This window comes from Schistocerca serialis, chromosome 4, assembly GCF_023864345.2.
Source record: "Schistocerca serialis cubense isolate TAMUIC-IGC-003099 chromosome 4, iqSchSeri2.2, whole genome shotgun sequence".
NCBI classification, from domain to species: Eukaryota; Metazoa; Arthropoda; class Insecta; order Orthoptera; family Acrididae; genus Schistocerca; species Schistocerca serialis.
Window position 1 is genome coordinate 285828655 of NC_064641.1, and position 16791 is coordinate 285845445.

A 16791-nucleotide genomic window follows, 5' to 3' on the forward strand; every position below is an offset into this window, starting at 1 on the left:
TGTATTTCTAACATGAAATATAACAAATGTGGAATATGGAAGCACACAGCCATCCAGTTATGGTTACATTTACAGATACAATGGTATGAAGGCTCAATTTTACTGGACTATGGGCTGGTTTATTTGAACACATCCCTAGCTATAAAATCTATATGTTTATTCAATGAAAAATTTGTTGCCACTTTCTTCATCAGGTATTTTTGCACAGCAGTCATATTTAACAATAGAATTAAAGAATTTCAGTGTCAATTTATAGCAGTTTTTAAATCTTAATACTACAAAGAGCATTTTATATCACTTCCCTTGATCTCTTAAAAAGGCTCTTTGGTCTAGAAATGCACTCATTCAACCAAATAAAATTCAGTATATTTCTAAAACATTAGCTATCTACAGGTTTTCTGTGTTACATATAAAGGAAGTAATTTTTTAGATGTGATGAGAAAAATGCTGAGGTGAAACATAAAATGATGATAAAAGCCAACCGGCTTTAAAACTACTACCAAATAAGTGTAACCCTTAGATTCAGAACTCAAACTGCTTTATGTTAATGAAGAGAAAGATAGAAATTTCATCAGAATTTTTCATTACCTCTGCAATGGTAATATTAACAAGAGCACCTGGAAGTAAACAATGAAGAGGAGTGTCCTCTTGCACTGCACTTGCTACAGCATTGGGTACAGCTGTAAGTGAAACAGTTGTTACGTTCCCTGCACTGACAGCTTTGGACACTACGCATCGCACCAGCTGTCCCACACCTGTAAGATGACCATAGCATAACATATTTAAAACATAATTCCAATTGAAAAAGGTTTTTTTATACAGAGCATCATTCAAATAAGTTTCAGGGCTGCCAAATCCAATTAGTGACTGACTTCATATAGTAAGTTATTGTCATGTTCATGGAATCATTTACACAATATCTTGTTATGATGTGGAACTGACTTACACAAGGATATACTGAATTTCTACATGAGTGTAACCCTAAATGAGAAACATATGGAAGTATTATCTCTTCAATTACTATTTTGACTACAAAATTTATCAAGCAAAAATTACTTCAATTTCTGTTTTACTGGTTAACCAGCACCTTTAATACTTTGAAAACCAAGTCCAAGTGTAAATCAGACTATGACATTGCGTCCAAAGGACTGCACCAATGTATATCTCAGGCTAAGATGTTTCTCTACATGAAAGCCAGTTATTGCTCAGAACAAGGATTGGATTCATATGGGAACAATCTAGGGACATCCCAGTACCTGTTCCCTGATAGGTGCTACTCTGTGTTGTCAGTTTCTAAAATTACTTTGAAAGAAGCAGCAACAAACATAGGAGCTGTTACTGAGACTGATTGAGCTATTGTATGCTTACATTGTTGCAAAATGCATGCAAGTAATCGTCAGGTTTTGCTGCTGCAAATATGTCACGTTTGTTGAGTGAGTAAGAAATTTCAGAAGCTCTAGAGGAAGAATTGAAGTGTTCTGAATCAGGTGGAGAAATGTAAGTGTGCGGACAGTTTGAAGAAATGGTGAAACACTTCCAGAAAGGTAATACACTAGCTCCTAGTCCAACTATCAGCAACAGCCATGTAGGACAACACTTTTCTGATAAAATTCTTGTAACTGAGAAACAGAAGCATCCAAGATTTGTTCAGAGGAGACGAAACAATCCACTGGTAAAGCGAGCAGGGAAGAAACAAGCTGGGGACTACTCTGATAGCAATGCACTTCTTTCCACACCAGAATGTTTCAGGTTTTTTAGTACAAAAGCCACTTAAATATGGACTGCTCAAGAATTCATCTTTTATTTGAAAGGATAATTATGCTTACTGTAATCATTATTGCAAAATTTGTAATCTATCACTGAATTAAAATAAAGATAAATCTTCAAGTTTGGTTTCAAGTGTGTATCACTCTAAGATATACCAACCATTTTTTTCTGAGCCTCAAATTTTTCTAAGTAATTTCACATCATTGTATTAAAGTGCAGGGAAAGTGAACAAATATTTTTACGGCGGTGTGATTTTCTCATTGCTGGGACTGAGTAACATTACCCCTTGAGTAGTCAGCAAAGCATTCAAAGCAGTCGCTCCAATTACCGATTTGAGGAAACTTGTGTATTTTGCAGTTGCTTAACTGAAGTGGTTGGGAAAATTTGTCATATGTGCTTTCCAGTTTCAATTGCAACAAATACCAACACGCACATTGTGTTTGATGAATTAACAGCCCATCTTATAAAGAACAGTCTAGATAGTGTGTTAAGTTAAAGTCAGTTTACAGAATTAAGCATAACCTTAGTGAAAGTTCAATTTATTGTTTGATCCTTTTATGTGTAGTTTCTTTCCAATTTACAACACAAAATTGGACAACATTTATAGATACAAGAGTAGAAAAGAAGGAAGACAGATTAAACATTAATTTTTGATCAATATCATCATCATTCGAGACTGAGGACTACTTCATATCAACCGAGATAGAGCTGGAAACCAGCATGTACCTTTACAAAGGATCTGTCACAGTGTTCATTTTGAACTCTTTAGAGTAACTAGGGAAAGCCTTAGTCTGCATCCACTGAAGGGCTTCAAACAACTCTCCTTCCAAACAAAAGTGCATATAATGTTAGGGTGAAGACAGTATTGAGCTCTGTGGCACACAGGTACCAAATTACTATTAGTCAGAAGATGATTCCTTATGAAAACTGGAGAGACTTCCTAACATAACTTTTTTCCCCTCAATAACTAGCTGACAGCTCAGTGTTGTCATTATCCCTCTCTACCTTTAGACAGAAAAGAGAATAAAATTTAACTACAGTGTAAAATTAAAGTTGTTTCACTGGCATATCTTTAAAGCTACACGCACAAGTTATCTCTGGGATGTTTGGAACAACCTTCGATTCCTCTTAACCACATGCATTTCCATGTACTGTATGTGTGTGTATAGTTAAATGAACTCTTTCTTAGAAGGTAAAAGCATGGGAAAATATTACTACACATTCCAGAAGGTTCTCAAAGTTCTATTCAACTACACTTGCAATTAAATGTCACTATTACTAATTAATGCAAAATATGTAAATCTAAGACTAATATTGGTCATTTTCAATTTTTTCATACTCTCTTCTATCCCTGTGAATTTGAGGTTGACGTGTCTTTGAACTTTCACCAATCAACCTAACAACCCAATTTCTACATATTCTTACACGTCACCCTCTTGCTAATACTTACTGTACTCTTACAAAATCTAGCTGTTTGTTACCAGCATATGACTTTGCTATCATACTCCCTCTACCCACTATGTTTACCAGGCAGAAATTCACATATGTACTAACTGCGAATGAAAACTAAGTTATTCCAACATTTGCAACCGCCTCTGGGAGCAGTAGAGATAGGTTACCCCACATTATTTCTTAACTCCAACTTTGGTTACAATTGTTCTACACATTCCACAGATATCCTTACACTGTATTTACACTCAAAACCTTTCCATCTCCATGCCCTCCCTAGTAATGCTACAGATGTCATAGGCACCATAGCACAACCCCACCCCCCCTCCCCAAGAAAGTAACTTTTATGTGTATCAGATTTGGATAAAATCACTCCAGCAGTTATTTAGTCTCCCCTCAGCCTTTCACTTTAGAGTGCAATGGGAGTCTGTAACTCCACATTACTTTTTTCTATTGGTAAGTCATGTGTGTACCATTACCCAGTTGAAATGAACTGATGTTACTGCATCACCACTGACGTAAAACATAACTGCTCCAACAGAAAGTTATTGCTTCCAACATGGAATGTCTTGGACCACAGAAAAACAGGGTCAACAAGGTCTTTGTCAAACACACACACACACACACACACACACACACACACACACAAACGACAGTCTCTGGCAGCTGGAGCCAGACTGCGAGAACCAGCGCATAGTGGGAGAGGCAACTGTGTGGAGGTAAGGAGGAGGGTGGGGCGGGGAGGGGGAGGAATAGCAGGATCGGGGTGAAGGGTTAGGTTGTTTGGGGGAAGAGACCAAATAGCGAGGTCATCGGTCTCATCGGATTAGGGAAGGACGGGGAAGTAAGTGGGCCATGCCCTTTCAAAGGAACCATCCCGATATTTGCCTGGAGCGATTTAGGGAAATCACGGAAAACCTAAATCAGGATGGCCAGATGCAGGATTGAACCGTCGTCCTCCCGAACGCGAGCCTAGTGTGCTGACCACTGTGCCACCTCACTCGGTGACAGGGGTGAGGGACAGTAAAGTGCTGCTGGGAGTGTAGAGGGACGAGGTGGAGAGTGGCGCTGCTAGGTGCAGTCGGGAGGTGAAACGGAAGGCAGAGGAGAGGGCAGGTAGGGATGGGCGGGTTGAAAAGGAGAGAAGAAAAAGACTGGTTGTGTTGCACTGGAATAGGAACATGGAAGGTGCTTGATGGCCTTCATCAGTCATCATTCTCCATCTAGCTCCTTCCCTGTTCCCATTTCAGCACTACACAGCCCTCTATTCCACCAATGCACCTAGTCTTTCTTCTCTCCTTTTCCATTCCCCTCCGCTCTAATGCCCCGACTGCACCTTGCTTCCCCATTCTCCACCTCATCCCTGCATATTCCCAGCAGCACTTCATTGTCCCCCTCCCCAAGCCAGCCTCCTCTTTACCCCCACCTGGTTGCCTCTCCCATAATGGGCTGCTTATCACAGTCTGGCACCAGCTGGCAGCGACTGTGGTCACGTGTGTGAGAGTTGCACTTGTGCGCGCGCGCCCACACACACACACACACACACACACACACACACACACACACACACACACACACACGAGTGTGTGGGGATTTAACATCTGAGGTCACCAGTCCCCTAGACTTAGAACTACTTAAACCTAACTAACCTAAGGACATCACACACATCCATGCCCGAGGCAGGATTCAAACCTGCGACCATAGCAGCAGCGCAGTTCCAGACTGAAATGCCTAAAACCGCTCGGCCACAACGGCTGGCGCAACTCAGCAACTCCACTACATGGTAAGTAGCAACTATCCTTTTCATTATATTGTTACATTCCTTGCTGGATTTCCCATTGTTTTAAATAGCAATAAAGATAATTTTAAGCAACTTTTGTGTTACAGTGAAGTTTCCAGTTTCTCCTATCTTGCTACATCAAGAAACAATTTGTTTAAAAATATCGTTTTTATGCCCCTCTTTTCTTCTCAGGCTAGCTGTCATTGGCTAAGTAGAAATTTTCTCTATAAGTGTTTGATTATAGAGATGTAAACAACACATGAGGGCTGTCATGTTCTCCAGAATTCCAGATGGAATAAAAGTCTGGAATGCACTTTTAATTCTATTTCTACAGGGACAATGAGAAAGATCACAATGAGGGGAATGTAGTAGGAAAGTACAAACAATCTTTTCCATTATCTTTATGATGGAACAAATGCAAAGGGAATTACTTACCAAGCGGTCTTCCAGAGTTCCATACTCTCTCATACTCTTTCGCAAAATCCTTTTTCAAAAAAGCACGGACACCAAACATGCCTGTGTCCATAACATAGCCATGATCTTCCACACTCTTTACTGCTGTTGTTAAGACAGTTCCTTGCACAACAAGAGATGCCGGTGGGCAGTCTGCATGCAATTCATGAGGAGCCAATGTTGCAGTTACTCTGTGGCCACCAGTATCTGTATGACGGACCTGAGTTACTTTGCAAACAACATGCTGGCCTTCCAAAAATATCTGACGTAACTTGTAGAAATCCTGTAACATTATGTATAAAAATGAAACAATAGCCTTTTAGTAAATGAAAGTAAATCCACAAGCATGTCCACAATTAACAGGTCTTTTTTGAGTTTCAATTGATAGCAATAACATCAATGATGATAACAGCCATATCCTGGCTCAGATTTATTCATTTTCATGCTGTGTTGCACACGGGATAGTCATAAGGCTTCAGCTATCACCTCAAATGACTAAAGTTATGTAATTCCTTCATTTGTTTGCAGGTTTATGTCTGCAATCTTGGCACACATTGAAATACCCGCACCCCAAGTGGAGAATCATGCGCTAACTCATTGTCTGCATTAGAAGGGGAACAATGCTGCAAACAATCCATGCCGAGCAGGTGGAAGTGTATGGCAACATTGCACTAACATATGACAGAGCAGTCAAGTGGCACAGATGTCTCCAGTGTGGTCAAACAGGGCTGAATCACATAGAAGGAGGTCACATGTCATCTCCCTGTAAAGACTCAGGAATTGCAAAAGTAGTGGATACCCTGGTGTCTAAGAGCAGCATTTCACAACTGACAGGATGGTGCAAAAAGTGAACATCACTCATGGGTCAGTTTGCAACATATTGCACAACATTTTGAATATAGTAAAGGTCACCACATGCAGAGTTCCACTACCATGCACACCCATTCACTATGACACAGTCACACAGGTTGCTCTTCTTGACTATCAAATTCCTCCCAATAGAACAGATTGAGGTGAAGAAACCATGGAGAAACCATTGTGTGATAGGGATTACCAGAATCACAACAAAGCAACAGCCAAAAGAATTCTTTCAAAAACGAGGTATATATCAAATGATACATCACTGGGAAAAAAAATGTCACTCTGAAGGGTGAAAATATAGAGAAAGGCAAACACCATCACCAAATTTCATGATTGCAGTTTAATATTATCTCCAATACCATGCAACCTTTTTTAAAAAAAAAAAAAAAAAAAAAAAAAAAAAAAAAAAAAAAAAAAAAAAAACTGAGTGTCTCACATAAAACCAATATGCCTCACACACCAGTTAATCTTCTCTAGTCGAAATTGCCTTGAAAGTTGGCTCTACTGCATTTTATTGGAAAGTTGAGTACAGCTGCGTGTTCGTGCATCACTTGTTGTGAGAAGCTTGTATTGTTGAGTTGTTACTTAAGTGGGGCAGTTTCCATTAAGACAGGGAAGCGATATTGTGGAGTTTACATAATGACAAGCTCCAGCAACAAATGTAAAGATATGTTTCAAGTGAAATATCCTGGTAAGAAGCTCCCCATGACCAGCACTGTACAAGAAATGGAGGGCTGTAAGATCCATTTCAAATTTACAGAGGAATAGGTGACTGACAGTGAGGACACCTGAAACTATAGACAAAATTCACATGGAAATTATGAGATGTCCCCACAAGTCAGTAAAGAGGTTATCACAGCAGGATGGTGTGTCTCATACATTGTGTCATTGTGTACTAAAAGATATGAAATTAAAAGCCTTTCATATGAGTGTGGAGAAAGAGTTGAAATCTGAAGATCAGGAAAAAGAAGTGCATTATTGTAAATTGCTTTTCACATCAATTGCTAATGGTTACTTGGACCCCTTGCTTTACTTCATATCAGGTGTGACCTGGTTTCACCTGTCAGGTTATGTAAACACCCAGAATGGCATATGTTGGTCGCAGGACAATCCAAGTATTCTGCATGAAGAACCTCTCCACTCATAGAAGATATGTGTTCAGTGTGTGTTGTCTGGCTTGTGCATTTTAGCCCCATATTTTTCAATTACACCTTAAACGGTGCCAGATATCTAGAGATCTTTGATTCTTTCTAAGTACAATTAACAGATGCAGAGACGTAGTAAGCAGTATCCCAATTAGATGGAGCAACTGCTCACACATCCAACCAAAATATGGCCCACATCACCAACATGTTTCTTGAAGACAGACATGTCAGTAAAGGTCTCATGGCCCCCAAGGTCCCCTGACTTAACATCATGTGATTTTTTATTTATGGGGCAAACTAAAAAGCAAAGAGTATGCTGACAATCCTTGCACAATAGATGATCTTAAAATACAACATTACTAGAAAAATTTTTCCCGAGGACATGCAGCTTTACTGTATGATTAAATGATGATGGCGTCCTCTTGGGTAAAATATTCCGGAGGTAAAATAGTCCCCCATTCGGATCTCCGGGCGGGGACTACTCAAGAGGACGTCGTTATCAGGAGAAAGAAAACTGGCGTTCTACGGATCGGAGCGTGGAATGTCAGATCCCTTAATCGGGCAGGTAGGTTAGAAAATTTAAAAAGGGAAATGGATAGGTTAAAGTTAGATATAGTGGGAATTAGTGAAGTTCGATGGCAGGAGGAACAAGACTTCTGGTCAGGTGACTACAGGGTTATAAACACAAAGTCAAATAGGGGTAATGCAGGAGTAGGTTTAATAATGAATAAAAAAATAGGAGTGCGGGTAAGCTACTACAAACAGCATAGTGAACGCATTATTGTGGCCAAGATAGACACAAAGCCAATGCCTACTACAGTAGTACAAGTTTATATGCCAACTAGCTCTGCAGATGATGAAGAAATAGATGAAATGTATGACGAGATAAAACAAATTATTCAGGTAGCGAAGGGAGACGAAAATTTAATAGTCATGGGTGACTGGAATTCGTCAGTAGGAAAAGGGAGAGAAGGAAACATAGTAGGTGAATATGGATTGGGGGGAAGAAATGAAAGAGGAAGCCGCCTTGTAGAATTTTGCACAGAGCGTAACTTAATCATAGCTAACACTTGGTTCACGAATCATAAAAGAAGGTTGTATACCTGGAAGAATCCTGGAGATACTAAAAGGTATCAGATAGATTATATAATGGTAAGACAGAGATTTAGGAACCAGGTTTTAAATTGTAAGACATTTCCAGGGGCAGATGTGGACTCTGACCACAATCTATTGGTTATGAACTGTAGATTAAAACTGAAGAAACTGCAAAAAGGTGGGAATCTAAGGAGATGGGACCTGGATAAACTGAAAGAACCAGAGGTTGTAGAGGGTTTCAGGGAGAGCATAAGGGAACAATTGACAGGAATGGGGGAAAGAAATACAGTAGAAGAAGAATGGGTAGCTCTGAGGGATGAAGTAGTGAAGGCAGCAGACGATCAAGTAGGTAAAACGGCGAGGGCTAATAGAAATCCTTGGGTAACAGAAGAAATATTGAATTTAATTGATGAAAGGAGAAAATATAAAAATGCAGTAAATGAAGCAGGCAAAAAGGAATACAAACGCCTCAAAAATGAGATCGACAGGAAGTGCAAAATGGCTAAGCAGGGATGGCTAGAGGACAAATGTAAGGATGTAGAGGCTTGTCTCAGTAGTGGTAAGATAGATAGTGCCTACAGGAAAATTAAAGAGACCTTTGGAGAGAAGAGAACCACTTGTATGAATATCAAGAGCTCAGATGGCAACCCAGTTCTAAGCAAAGAAGGGAAGGCAGAAAGGTGGAAGGAGTATATAGAGGGTTTATACAAGGGCGATGTACTTGAGGACAATATTATGGAAATTGAAGAGGATGTAGATGAAGACGAAATGCGAGATAAGATACTGCGTGAAGAGTTTGACAGAGCACTGAAAGACCTGAGTCGAAACAAGGCCCCGGGAGTAGACAACATTCCATTAGAACTACTGATGGCCTTGGGAGAGCCAGTCCTGACAAAACTCTACCATCTGGTGAGCAAGATGTATGAGACAGGCGAAATACCCTCAGACTTCAAGAAGAATATAATAATTCCAATCCCAAAGAAAGCAGGTGTTGACAGATGTGAAAATTACCGAACTATCAGTTTAATAAGTCACAGCTGCAAAATATTAACGCGAATTCTTTACAGACGAATGGAAAAACTGGTAGAAGCGGACCTCGGGGAAGATCAGTTTGGATTCCGTAGAAATGTTGGAACACGTGAGGCAATACTAACCTTACGACTTATCTTAGATGAAAGATTAAGAAAAGGCAAACCTACGTTTCTAGCATTTGTAGACTTAGAGAAAGCTATTGACAATGTTAACTGGAATACTCTCTTTCAAATTCTGAAGGTGGCAGGTATAAAATACAGGGAGCGAAAGGCTATTTACAATTTGTACAGAAATCAGATGGCAGTTATAAGAGTCGAGGGGCATGAAAGGAAAGCAGTGGTTGGGAAGGGAATGAGACAGGGTTGTAGCCTCTCCCCGATGTTATTCAATCTCTATATTGAGCAAGCAGTAAAGGAAACAAAAGAAAAATTCGGAGTAGGTATTAAAATCCATGGAGAAGAAGTAAAAACTTTGAGGTTCGCCGATGACATTGTAATTCTATCAGAGACAGCAAAGGACTTGGAAGAGCAGTTGAACAGAATGGACAGTGTCTTGAAAGGAGGATATAAGATGAACATCAACAAAAGCAAAACGAGGATAATGGAATGTAGTCAAATTAAATCGGGTGATGCTGAGGGAATTAGATTAGGAAATGAGACACTTAAAGTAGTAAAGGAGTTTTGCTATTTGGGGAGCAAAATAACTGATGATGGACGAAGTAGAGAGGATATAAAATGTAGACTGGCAATGGCAAGGAAATCGTTTCTGAAGAAGAGAAATTTGTTAACGTCGAGTATAGACTTAAGTGTCAGGAAGTCGTTTCTGAAAGTACTTGTATGGAGTGTAGCCATGTATGGAAGTGAAACATGGACGATAACTAGTTTGGACAAGAAGAGAATAGAAGCTTTTGAAATGTGGTGCTACAGAAGAATGCTGAAGATAAGTTGTGTAGATCACGTAACTAATGAGGAGGTATTGAATAGGATTGGGGAGAAGAGAAGTTTGTGGGGCAACTTGACTAGAAGAAGGGATCGGTTGGTAGGACATGTTTTGAGGCATCAAGGGATCACAAATTTAGCATTGGAGGGCAGCATGGATGGTAAAAATCGTAGAGGGAGACCAAGAGATGAATACACTAAGCAGATTCTGAAGGACGTAGGTTGCAGTAGGTACTGGGAGATGAAGAAGCTTGCACAGGATAGAGTAGCATGGAGAGCTGCATCAAACCAGTCTCAGGACTGAAGACCACAACAACAACTAGAAAAATTAACAACATCACACCTGCAGAATTACATCTTGTTGCTGGTAATGTCATCTCACAAAGTCAGTGATGCCTGGATGCCCATGGCCACCACTTCCAGCACCTCACATAAACAGGTAACTACATTTTTTTTATGTTACTAGTATCTATCCTTTTTTAGTTAGTAAACTGTTACCTGAATACTGGTTTTATGTGCGATACCCTGTATCGACTTACCAGCACCTTTTCTGGAAATTTTGTCAAAAATCTGGAAGTATAGGAACTCACTACCCAATTGGAACATTAGTACATTAAGCTACAAATGCTGATAACCAAAGAGTCTCAAAGGATACATGAAAGACTGGTAATGCAAAAAGTTCCTAAAATTTATAGCAATATAACTCATGTTGTTGTTGTTGTTGTTGTGGTCTTCACTCCTGAGACTGGTTTGATGCAGCTCTCCATGCTACTCTATCCTGTGCAAGCTGCTTCATCTCCCAGTACCTACTGCAACCTACATCCTTCTGAATCTGCTTAGTGTATTCATCTCTTGGTCTCCCCCTATGATTTTTACCCTCCACGCTGCCCTCCAATACTAAATTGGTGATCCCTTGATGCCTCAGAACATGTCCTACCAACCGATCCCTTCTTCTGGTCAAGTTGTACCACAAACTTCTCTTCTCCCCAATCCTATTTAATACTTCCTCATTAGTTATGTGATCTACCCATCTAATCTTCAGCATTCTTCTGCAGCACCACATTTCAAAAGCTTCTATTCTCTTCTTGTCCAAACTATTTACCGTCCATGTTTCACTTCCATACATGGCTACACTCCATACAAATACTTTCAGAAATAACTTCCTAACACTTAAATCTATACTCGATGTTAACAAATTTCTCTTCTTCAGAAACGCTTTCCTTGCCATTGCAAGTCTACATTTTATATCTTCTCTACTTCGGCCATCATCAGTTATTTTGCTCCCCAAATAGCAAAACTTCTTTACTACTTTAAGTGTCTCATTTCCTAACCTAATTCCCTCAGCATCACCCGACTTAATTCGACTACATTTCATTATCCTCGTTTTGCTTTTGTTGATGTTCATCTTATATCCTCCCTTCAAGACACCATCCATTCAACTGCTCTTCCAAGTCCTTTGCTGTCTCTGATAGAATTACAATGTCATCGGCGAACCTCAAAGTTTTTACTTCTTCTCCATGGATTTTAATACCTACTCCGAATTTTTCTTTTGTTTCCTTTACTGCTTGCTCAATATAGAGATTGAATAACATCGGGGAGAGGCTACAACCCTGTCTTACTCCCTTCCCAACTACTGCTTCCCTTTCATGTCCCTCAACTCTTATAACCGCCATCTGGTTTCTGTACAAGTTGTAAATAGCCTTTCGCTCCCTGTATTTTACCCCTGCCACCTTTAGAATTTGAAAGAGAGTATTCCAGTCAACCTTGTCAAAAGCTTTCTCTAAGTCTACAAATGCTAGAAACGTAGGTTTGCCTTTCCTTAATCTTTCTTGTAAGATAAGTCGTAAGGTCAGTATTGCCTCGCGTGTTCCAGTATTTCTACGGAATCCAAACTGATCTTCCCCGAGGTCGGCTTCTACTAGTTTTTCCATTCGTCTGTAAAGAATTCGTGTTAGTACTTTGCAGCTGTGGCTTATTAAACTGATTGTTCGGTAATTTTCACATCTGTCAACACCTGCTTTCTTTGGGATTGGAATTATTATATTCTTCTTGAAGTCTAAGGGTATTTCGCCTGTTTCATACATCTTGCTCACCAGATGGTAGAGTTTTGTCAGGACTGGCTCTCCCAAGGCCGTCAGTAGTTCCAATGGAATGTTGTCTACTCCGGGGGCTTTGTTTCGACGCAGGTCCTTCAGTGCTCTGTCAAACTCTTCACGCAGTATCGTATCTCCCATTTCATCTTCATCTACATCCTCTTCAATTTCCATAATATTGTCCTCAAGTGCATCGCCCTTGTATAGACCCTCTATATACTCCTTCCACCTTTCTGCTTTCCCTTCTTTGCTTAGAACTGGGTTTCCATCTGAGCTCTTGATGTTCATAAATATGGTTCTCTTATCTCCAAAGGTCTCTTTAATTTTCCTGTAGGCAGTATTCTCTTATCTCCAAAGGTCTCTTTAATTTTCCTGTAGGCACTATCTATCTTACCCCTAGTGAGATAAGCCTCTACATCCTTACATTTGTCCTCTAGCCATCCCTGCTTAGCCATTTTGCACTTCCTGTCGATCTCATTTTTGAGACGTTTGTATTCCTTTTTGCCTGCTTCATTTACCGCATTTTTATATTTTCTCCTTTCATCAATTAAATTCAATATTTCCTCTGTTACCCAAGGATTTCTACTAACCCTCTTCTTTTTACCTACTTGATCGTCTGCTGCCTTCACTACTTCATCCCTCAGAGCTACCCATTCTTCTTCTACTGTATTTCTTTCTCCCATTCCTTTCAATTGTTCCCTTATGCTCTCCCTGAAACTCTGTACAACCTCTGGTTCCTACAGTTTATCCAGGTCCCATCTCCTTAAATTCCCACCTTTTTGCAGTTTCTTCAGTTTTAATCTACAGGTCATAACCAATAGATTGTGGTCAGAGTCCACATCTGCCCCTGGAAATGTCTTACAATTTAAAACCTGGTTCCTAAATCTCTGTCTTACCATTATATAATCTATCTGATACCTTTTAGTATCTCCAGGGTTCTTCCATGTATACAACCTTCTATCATGATTCTTAAACCAAGTGTTAGCTATGATTAAGTTGTGCTCTGTGCAAAATTCTATCAGGCGGCTTCCTCTTTCATTTCTTAGCCCCAATCCATATTCACCTACTACGTTTCCTTCTCTCCCTTTTCCTACACTCGAATTCCAGTCACCCATGACTATTAAATTTTCGTCTCCCTTCACTATCTGAATAATTTCTTTTATTTTATCATACATTTCTTCAATTTCTTCGTCATCTGCAGAGCTAGTTGGCATATAAACTTGTACTACAGTACTAAGTGTGGGCTTCGTATCTATCTTGGCCACAATAATGCTTTCACTATGCTGTTTGTAGTAGCTTACCCGCATTCCTATTTTCCTATTCATTATTAAGCCTACTCCTGCATTACCCCTATTTGACTTTGTGTTTATAACCCTGTAGTCACCTGACCAGAAGTCTTGTTCCTCCTGCCACCGAACTTCACTAATTCCCACTATATCTAACTTTAAACTATCCATTTCCCTTTTTAAATTTTCCAACCTACCTGCCCGATTAAGGGATCTGACATTCCACGCTCCGATCAGTAGAACGCCAGTTTTCTTTCTCCTGGTAATGACATCCTCCTGAGTAGTCCCCGCCCGGAGATCCGAATGGGGAACTATTTTACCTCCGGAATATTTTACCCAAGAGGACGCCATCATCATTTAATCATACAGTAAAGCTGCATGCCCTTGGGAAAAATTACGGCCGTAGTTTCCCCTTGCTTTCAGCCGTTCGCAGTACCAGCACAGCAAGGCCGTTTTGGTTATTGTTACAAGGCCAGATCAGTCAATCATCCAGACTGTTGCCCTTGCAACTACTGAAAAGGCTGCTGCCCCTCTTCAGGAACCACACGTTTGTCTGGCCTCTCAACAGATACCCCTCCGTTGTGGTTGTACCTACGGTACGGCTATCTGTATCGCTGAGGCACGCAAGCCTCCCCACCAACGGCAAGGTCCATGGTTCATGGGGGGGGATATATAACTCATTCAGAATCAAAATTGAAAGTACCTACATTCTACAGACATTGTGCAGGTAGCACAGCAACTACTTTATGATTTCCAACACAGATTAAAGGAAATTGTACTGTTCACCTCTGATTACTTACTATATACATGTAAAGGATTTAGGAAGGAACATGTAAGATATGGCAGTACACAATGCAAGACATCACATTTACCCTATTTGCAAATTTTATTTGTAAATCAACAACATTAAAAAGTTTAACAACCTATTTACTAGACTCACACCATCTGGAGATTTTCCTTCAGTCAGAGATTGAAGAACTGATGTGTACGCAGCAGAGATATTTGTCACTGGTACTTTTGCCACAAGACAACCAGGAAGATTAACAGACAGGTCATATTCCCGTACTTCTTTCACACATCCCAAAACCAGCATTCCTTCAATTAGTTCCTGTAATATAGAGCAAGCTATGTGATTTCTTAGCTACACTGCTATGCCAAAAACACACACAAAAATTGTAGGAAAGGAGGAGATTCAAAGACACAACAGGAAAAAACAATAACAGGAAGAAAGGTAGGAATTTAATGTCTTCTTCACGATGTAAAAATAGGAAGTGGGATAGCAACTCATTCAGACAAGAACGGGGGAAGAAATCAAAAAACAGATTTTTTAATGAACAATTGCAAAATTAAAGTGATTTAGGAAAACATCGTAAATTTTCATCTAGATGATCACACATAGTACTGAATGCCACTCCTCTTGCATAGTAGTTTAATATTTTAGCCAATACGTAACTTTGCTTAACAGGGAGTAGCAGAGAAAAAGGAAAGGAAGGGACGACAAAAAAATGCAGACATTCCACCATACTTTCGGAGCAAACACATACAGTTGAAAGACAGCAGTTTCTGCAACATCATACTTTGAGCAAGGTTCAACCAATTGAATATCTTCATTAAACCCACAACTGCAGCTGGTGCCCACCTTTCAAACAATGTATTAGCCATATCCATGAAAAACTTGTAATCATGTTTCCAACTATAAAATATTTTTTTTCCCTGCCTTTCAAGTTATTTTATCATTTTGGTTACTGATGGGGTCCCAGTAAAAATTACAATTAAATTATATGGTAAGAAATGTTCAAGACTATCTAGCAGTGTTTATCATATGTCATGCCAATGGGGATAATAGTAAATTCAGACAGATATACGGGGTGAGCACAAAGTCTTGCTCTGATTATAAAAATTTATAACAGAATAACCATTTGACATAATAAGTTACATCTGATGCCGTTACATAGGCTAGTGTTACTAGTTGTTGTGACCAACATGTGGTGCTAGTGCTCCACAAGACCGACATGGTATGTTAGGTCACACTAGTTGCTGGCAAAATGGCGTCGAAGCAGGAGAAAGCACAATGTGTGCTTTGGTTGCACGAAACGAAATCACCCATCAGTGGACAGCGTAAATTTTGGGCTTCTTATGGAAGCAGCCCTCCTGAAATTAAATCAATAAAGTGATGGTATGCAAAGTTTAACGAAACAGGCAGTATTGAAGATCATCCTCAAAGTGGCAGGTCTCATGTGAGTGATGCAACTGTTGATTGTGTTAGGCAATCGTTTCAACGGAGTCCGTCTAAATCAACTCATCAAGCATCACATGAACTTCAAACACCACAACCAAGTGTGGTGAAGATTCTTCATGAAAGACTTAGGTTGCATGCTTACAAAATGCAAATTGTACAGGCCTTGCAACCGAATGATTTGCTTACACATGCTGAATTTGCAGCTGAGATTCTCAACAGGATCAATGGCGCTAACGATTACTTAAATCTCATATGCTTTGCCAATGAATCCACCTTTCATGTCAGTGGAATGGTAAATAGGCATAATGTCCATATATGGGGTTCAGAGTCTCCACATGCTACAGTACAGTTACAGCAAGACAGCGAAAAAGTGAATGTTTGGTGCGGCCTCATGCATAACAAGGTTTTTGGACTGTTTTTCTTCGCAGAAAAATCCATTACCACTAACATTCACTTAAGACGTTTTGCAACAGTTCATTGCCCCACAGTTAAAAGAATATCAACCATGGATAATTTTCTAGCAAGATGGAGCACCCCCCCCCCCCCCCCCCCAATGGGCTTTGATAGTGCGTGATTTCCTGGATGAAACATTTCCAGATCAGTGGATCGGAAGGAACGGTCCAACACCCTGGCCACCACGCTCCCAGACATTA

General features: G+C 39.9%; 1 protein-coding gene across 1 annotated transcript in view; it reads right to left on the reverse strand.

The window, feature by feature from the left end:
* Nucleotides 1–16791, reverse strand: part of LOC126473883 (protein RRP5 homolog) — a 182881-nt gene that overhangs the window by 149463 nt on the left and 16627 nt on the right. Inside the window, exons 3-5 of the mRNA XM_050101221.1 lie at nt 14840–15007; nt 5432–5732; nt 589–755 (exon numbers count right to left, since the gene is read on the reverse strand). Of these exons, the coding sequence (XP_049957178.1) occupies nt 589–755; nt 5432–5732; nt 14840–15007 (636 nt within the window). The remainder of the gene's footprint in view (nt 1–588; nt 756–5431; nt 5733–14839; nt 15008–16791) is intronic.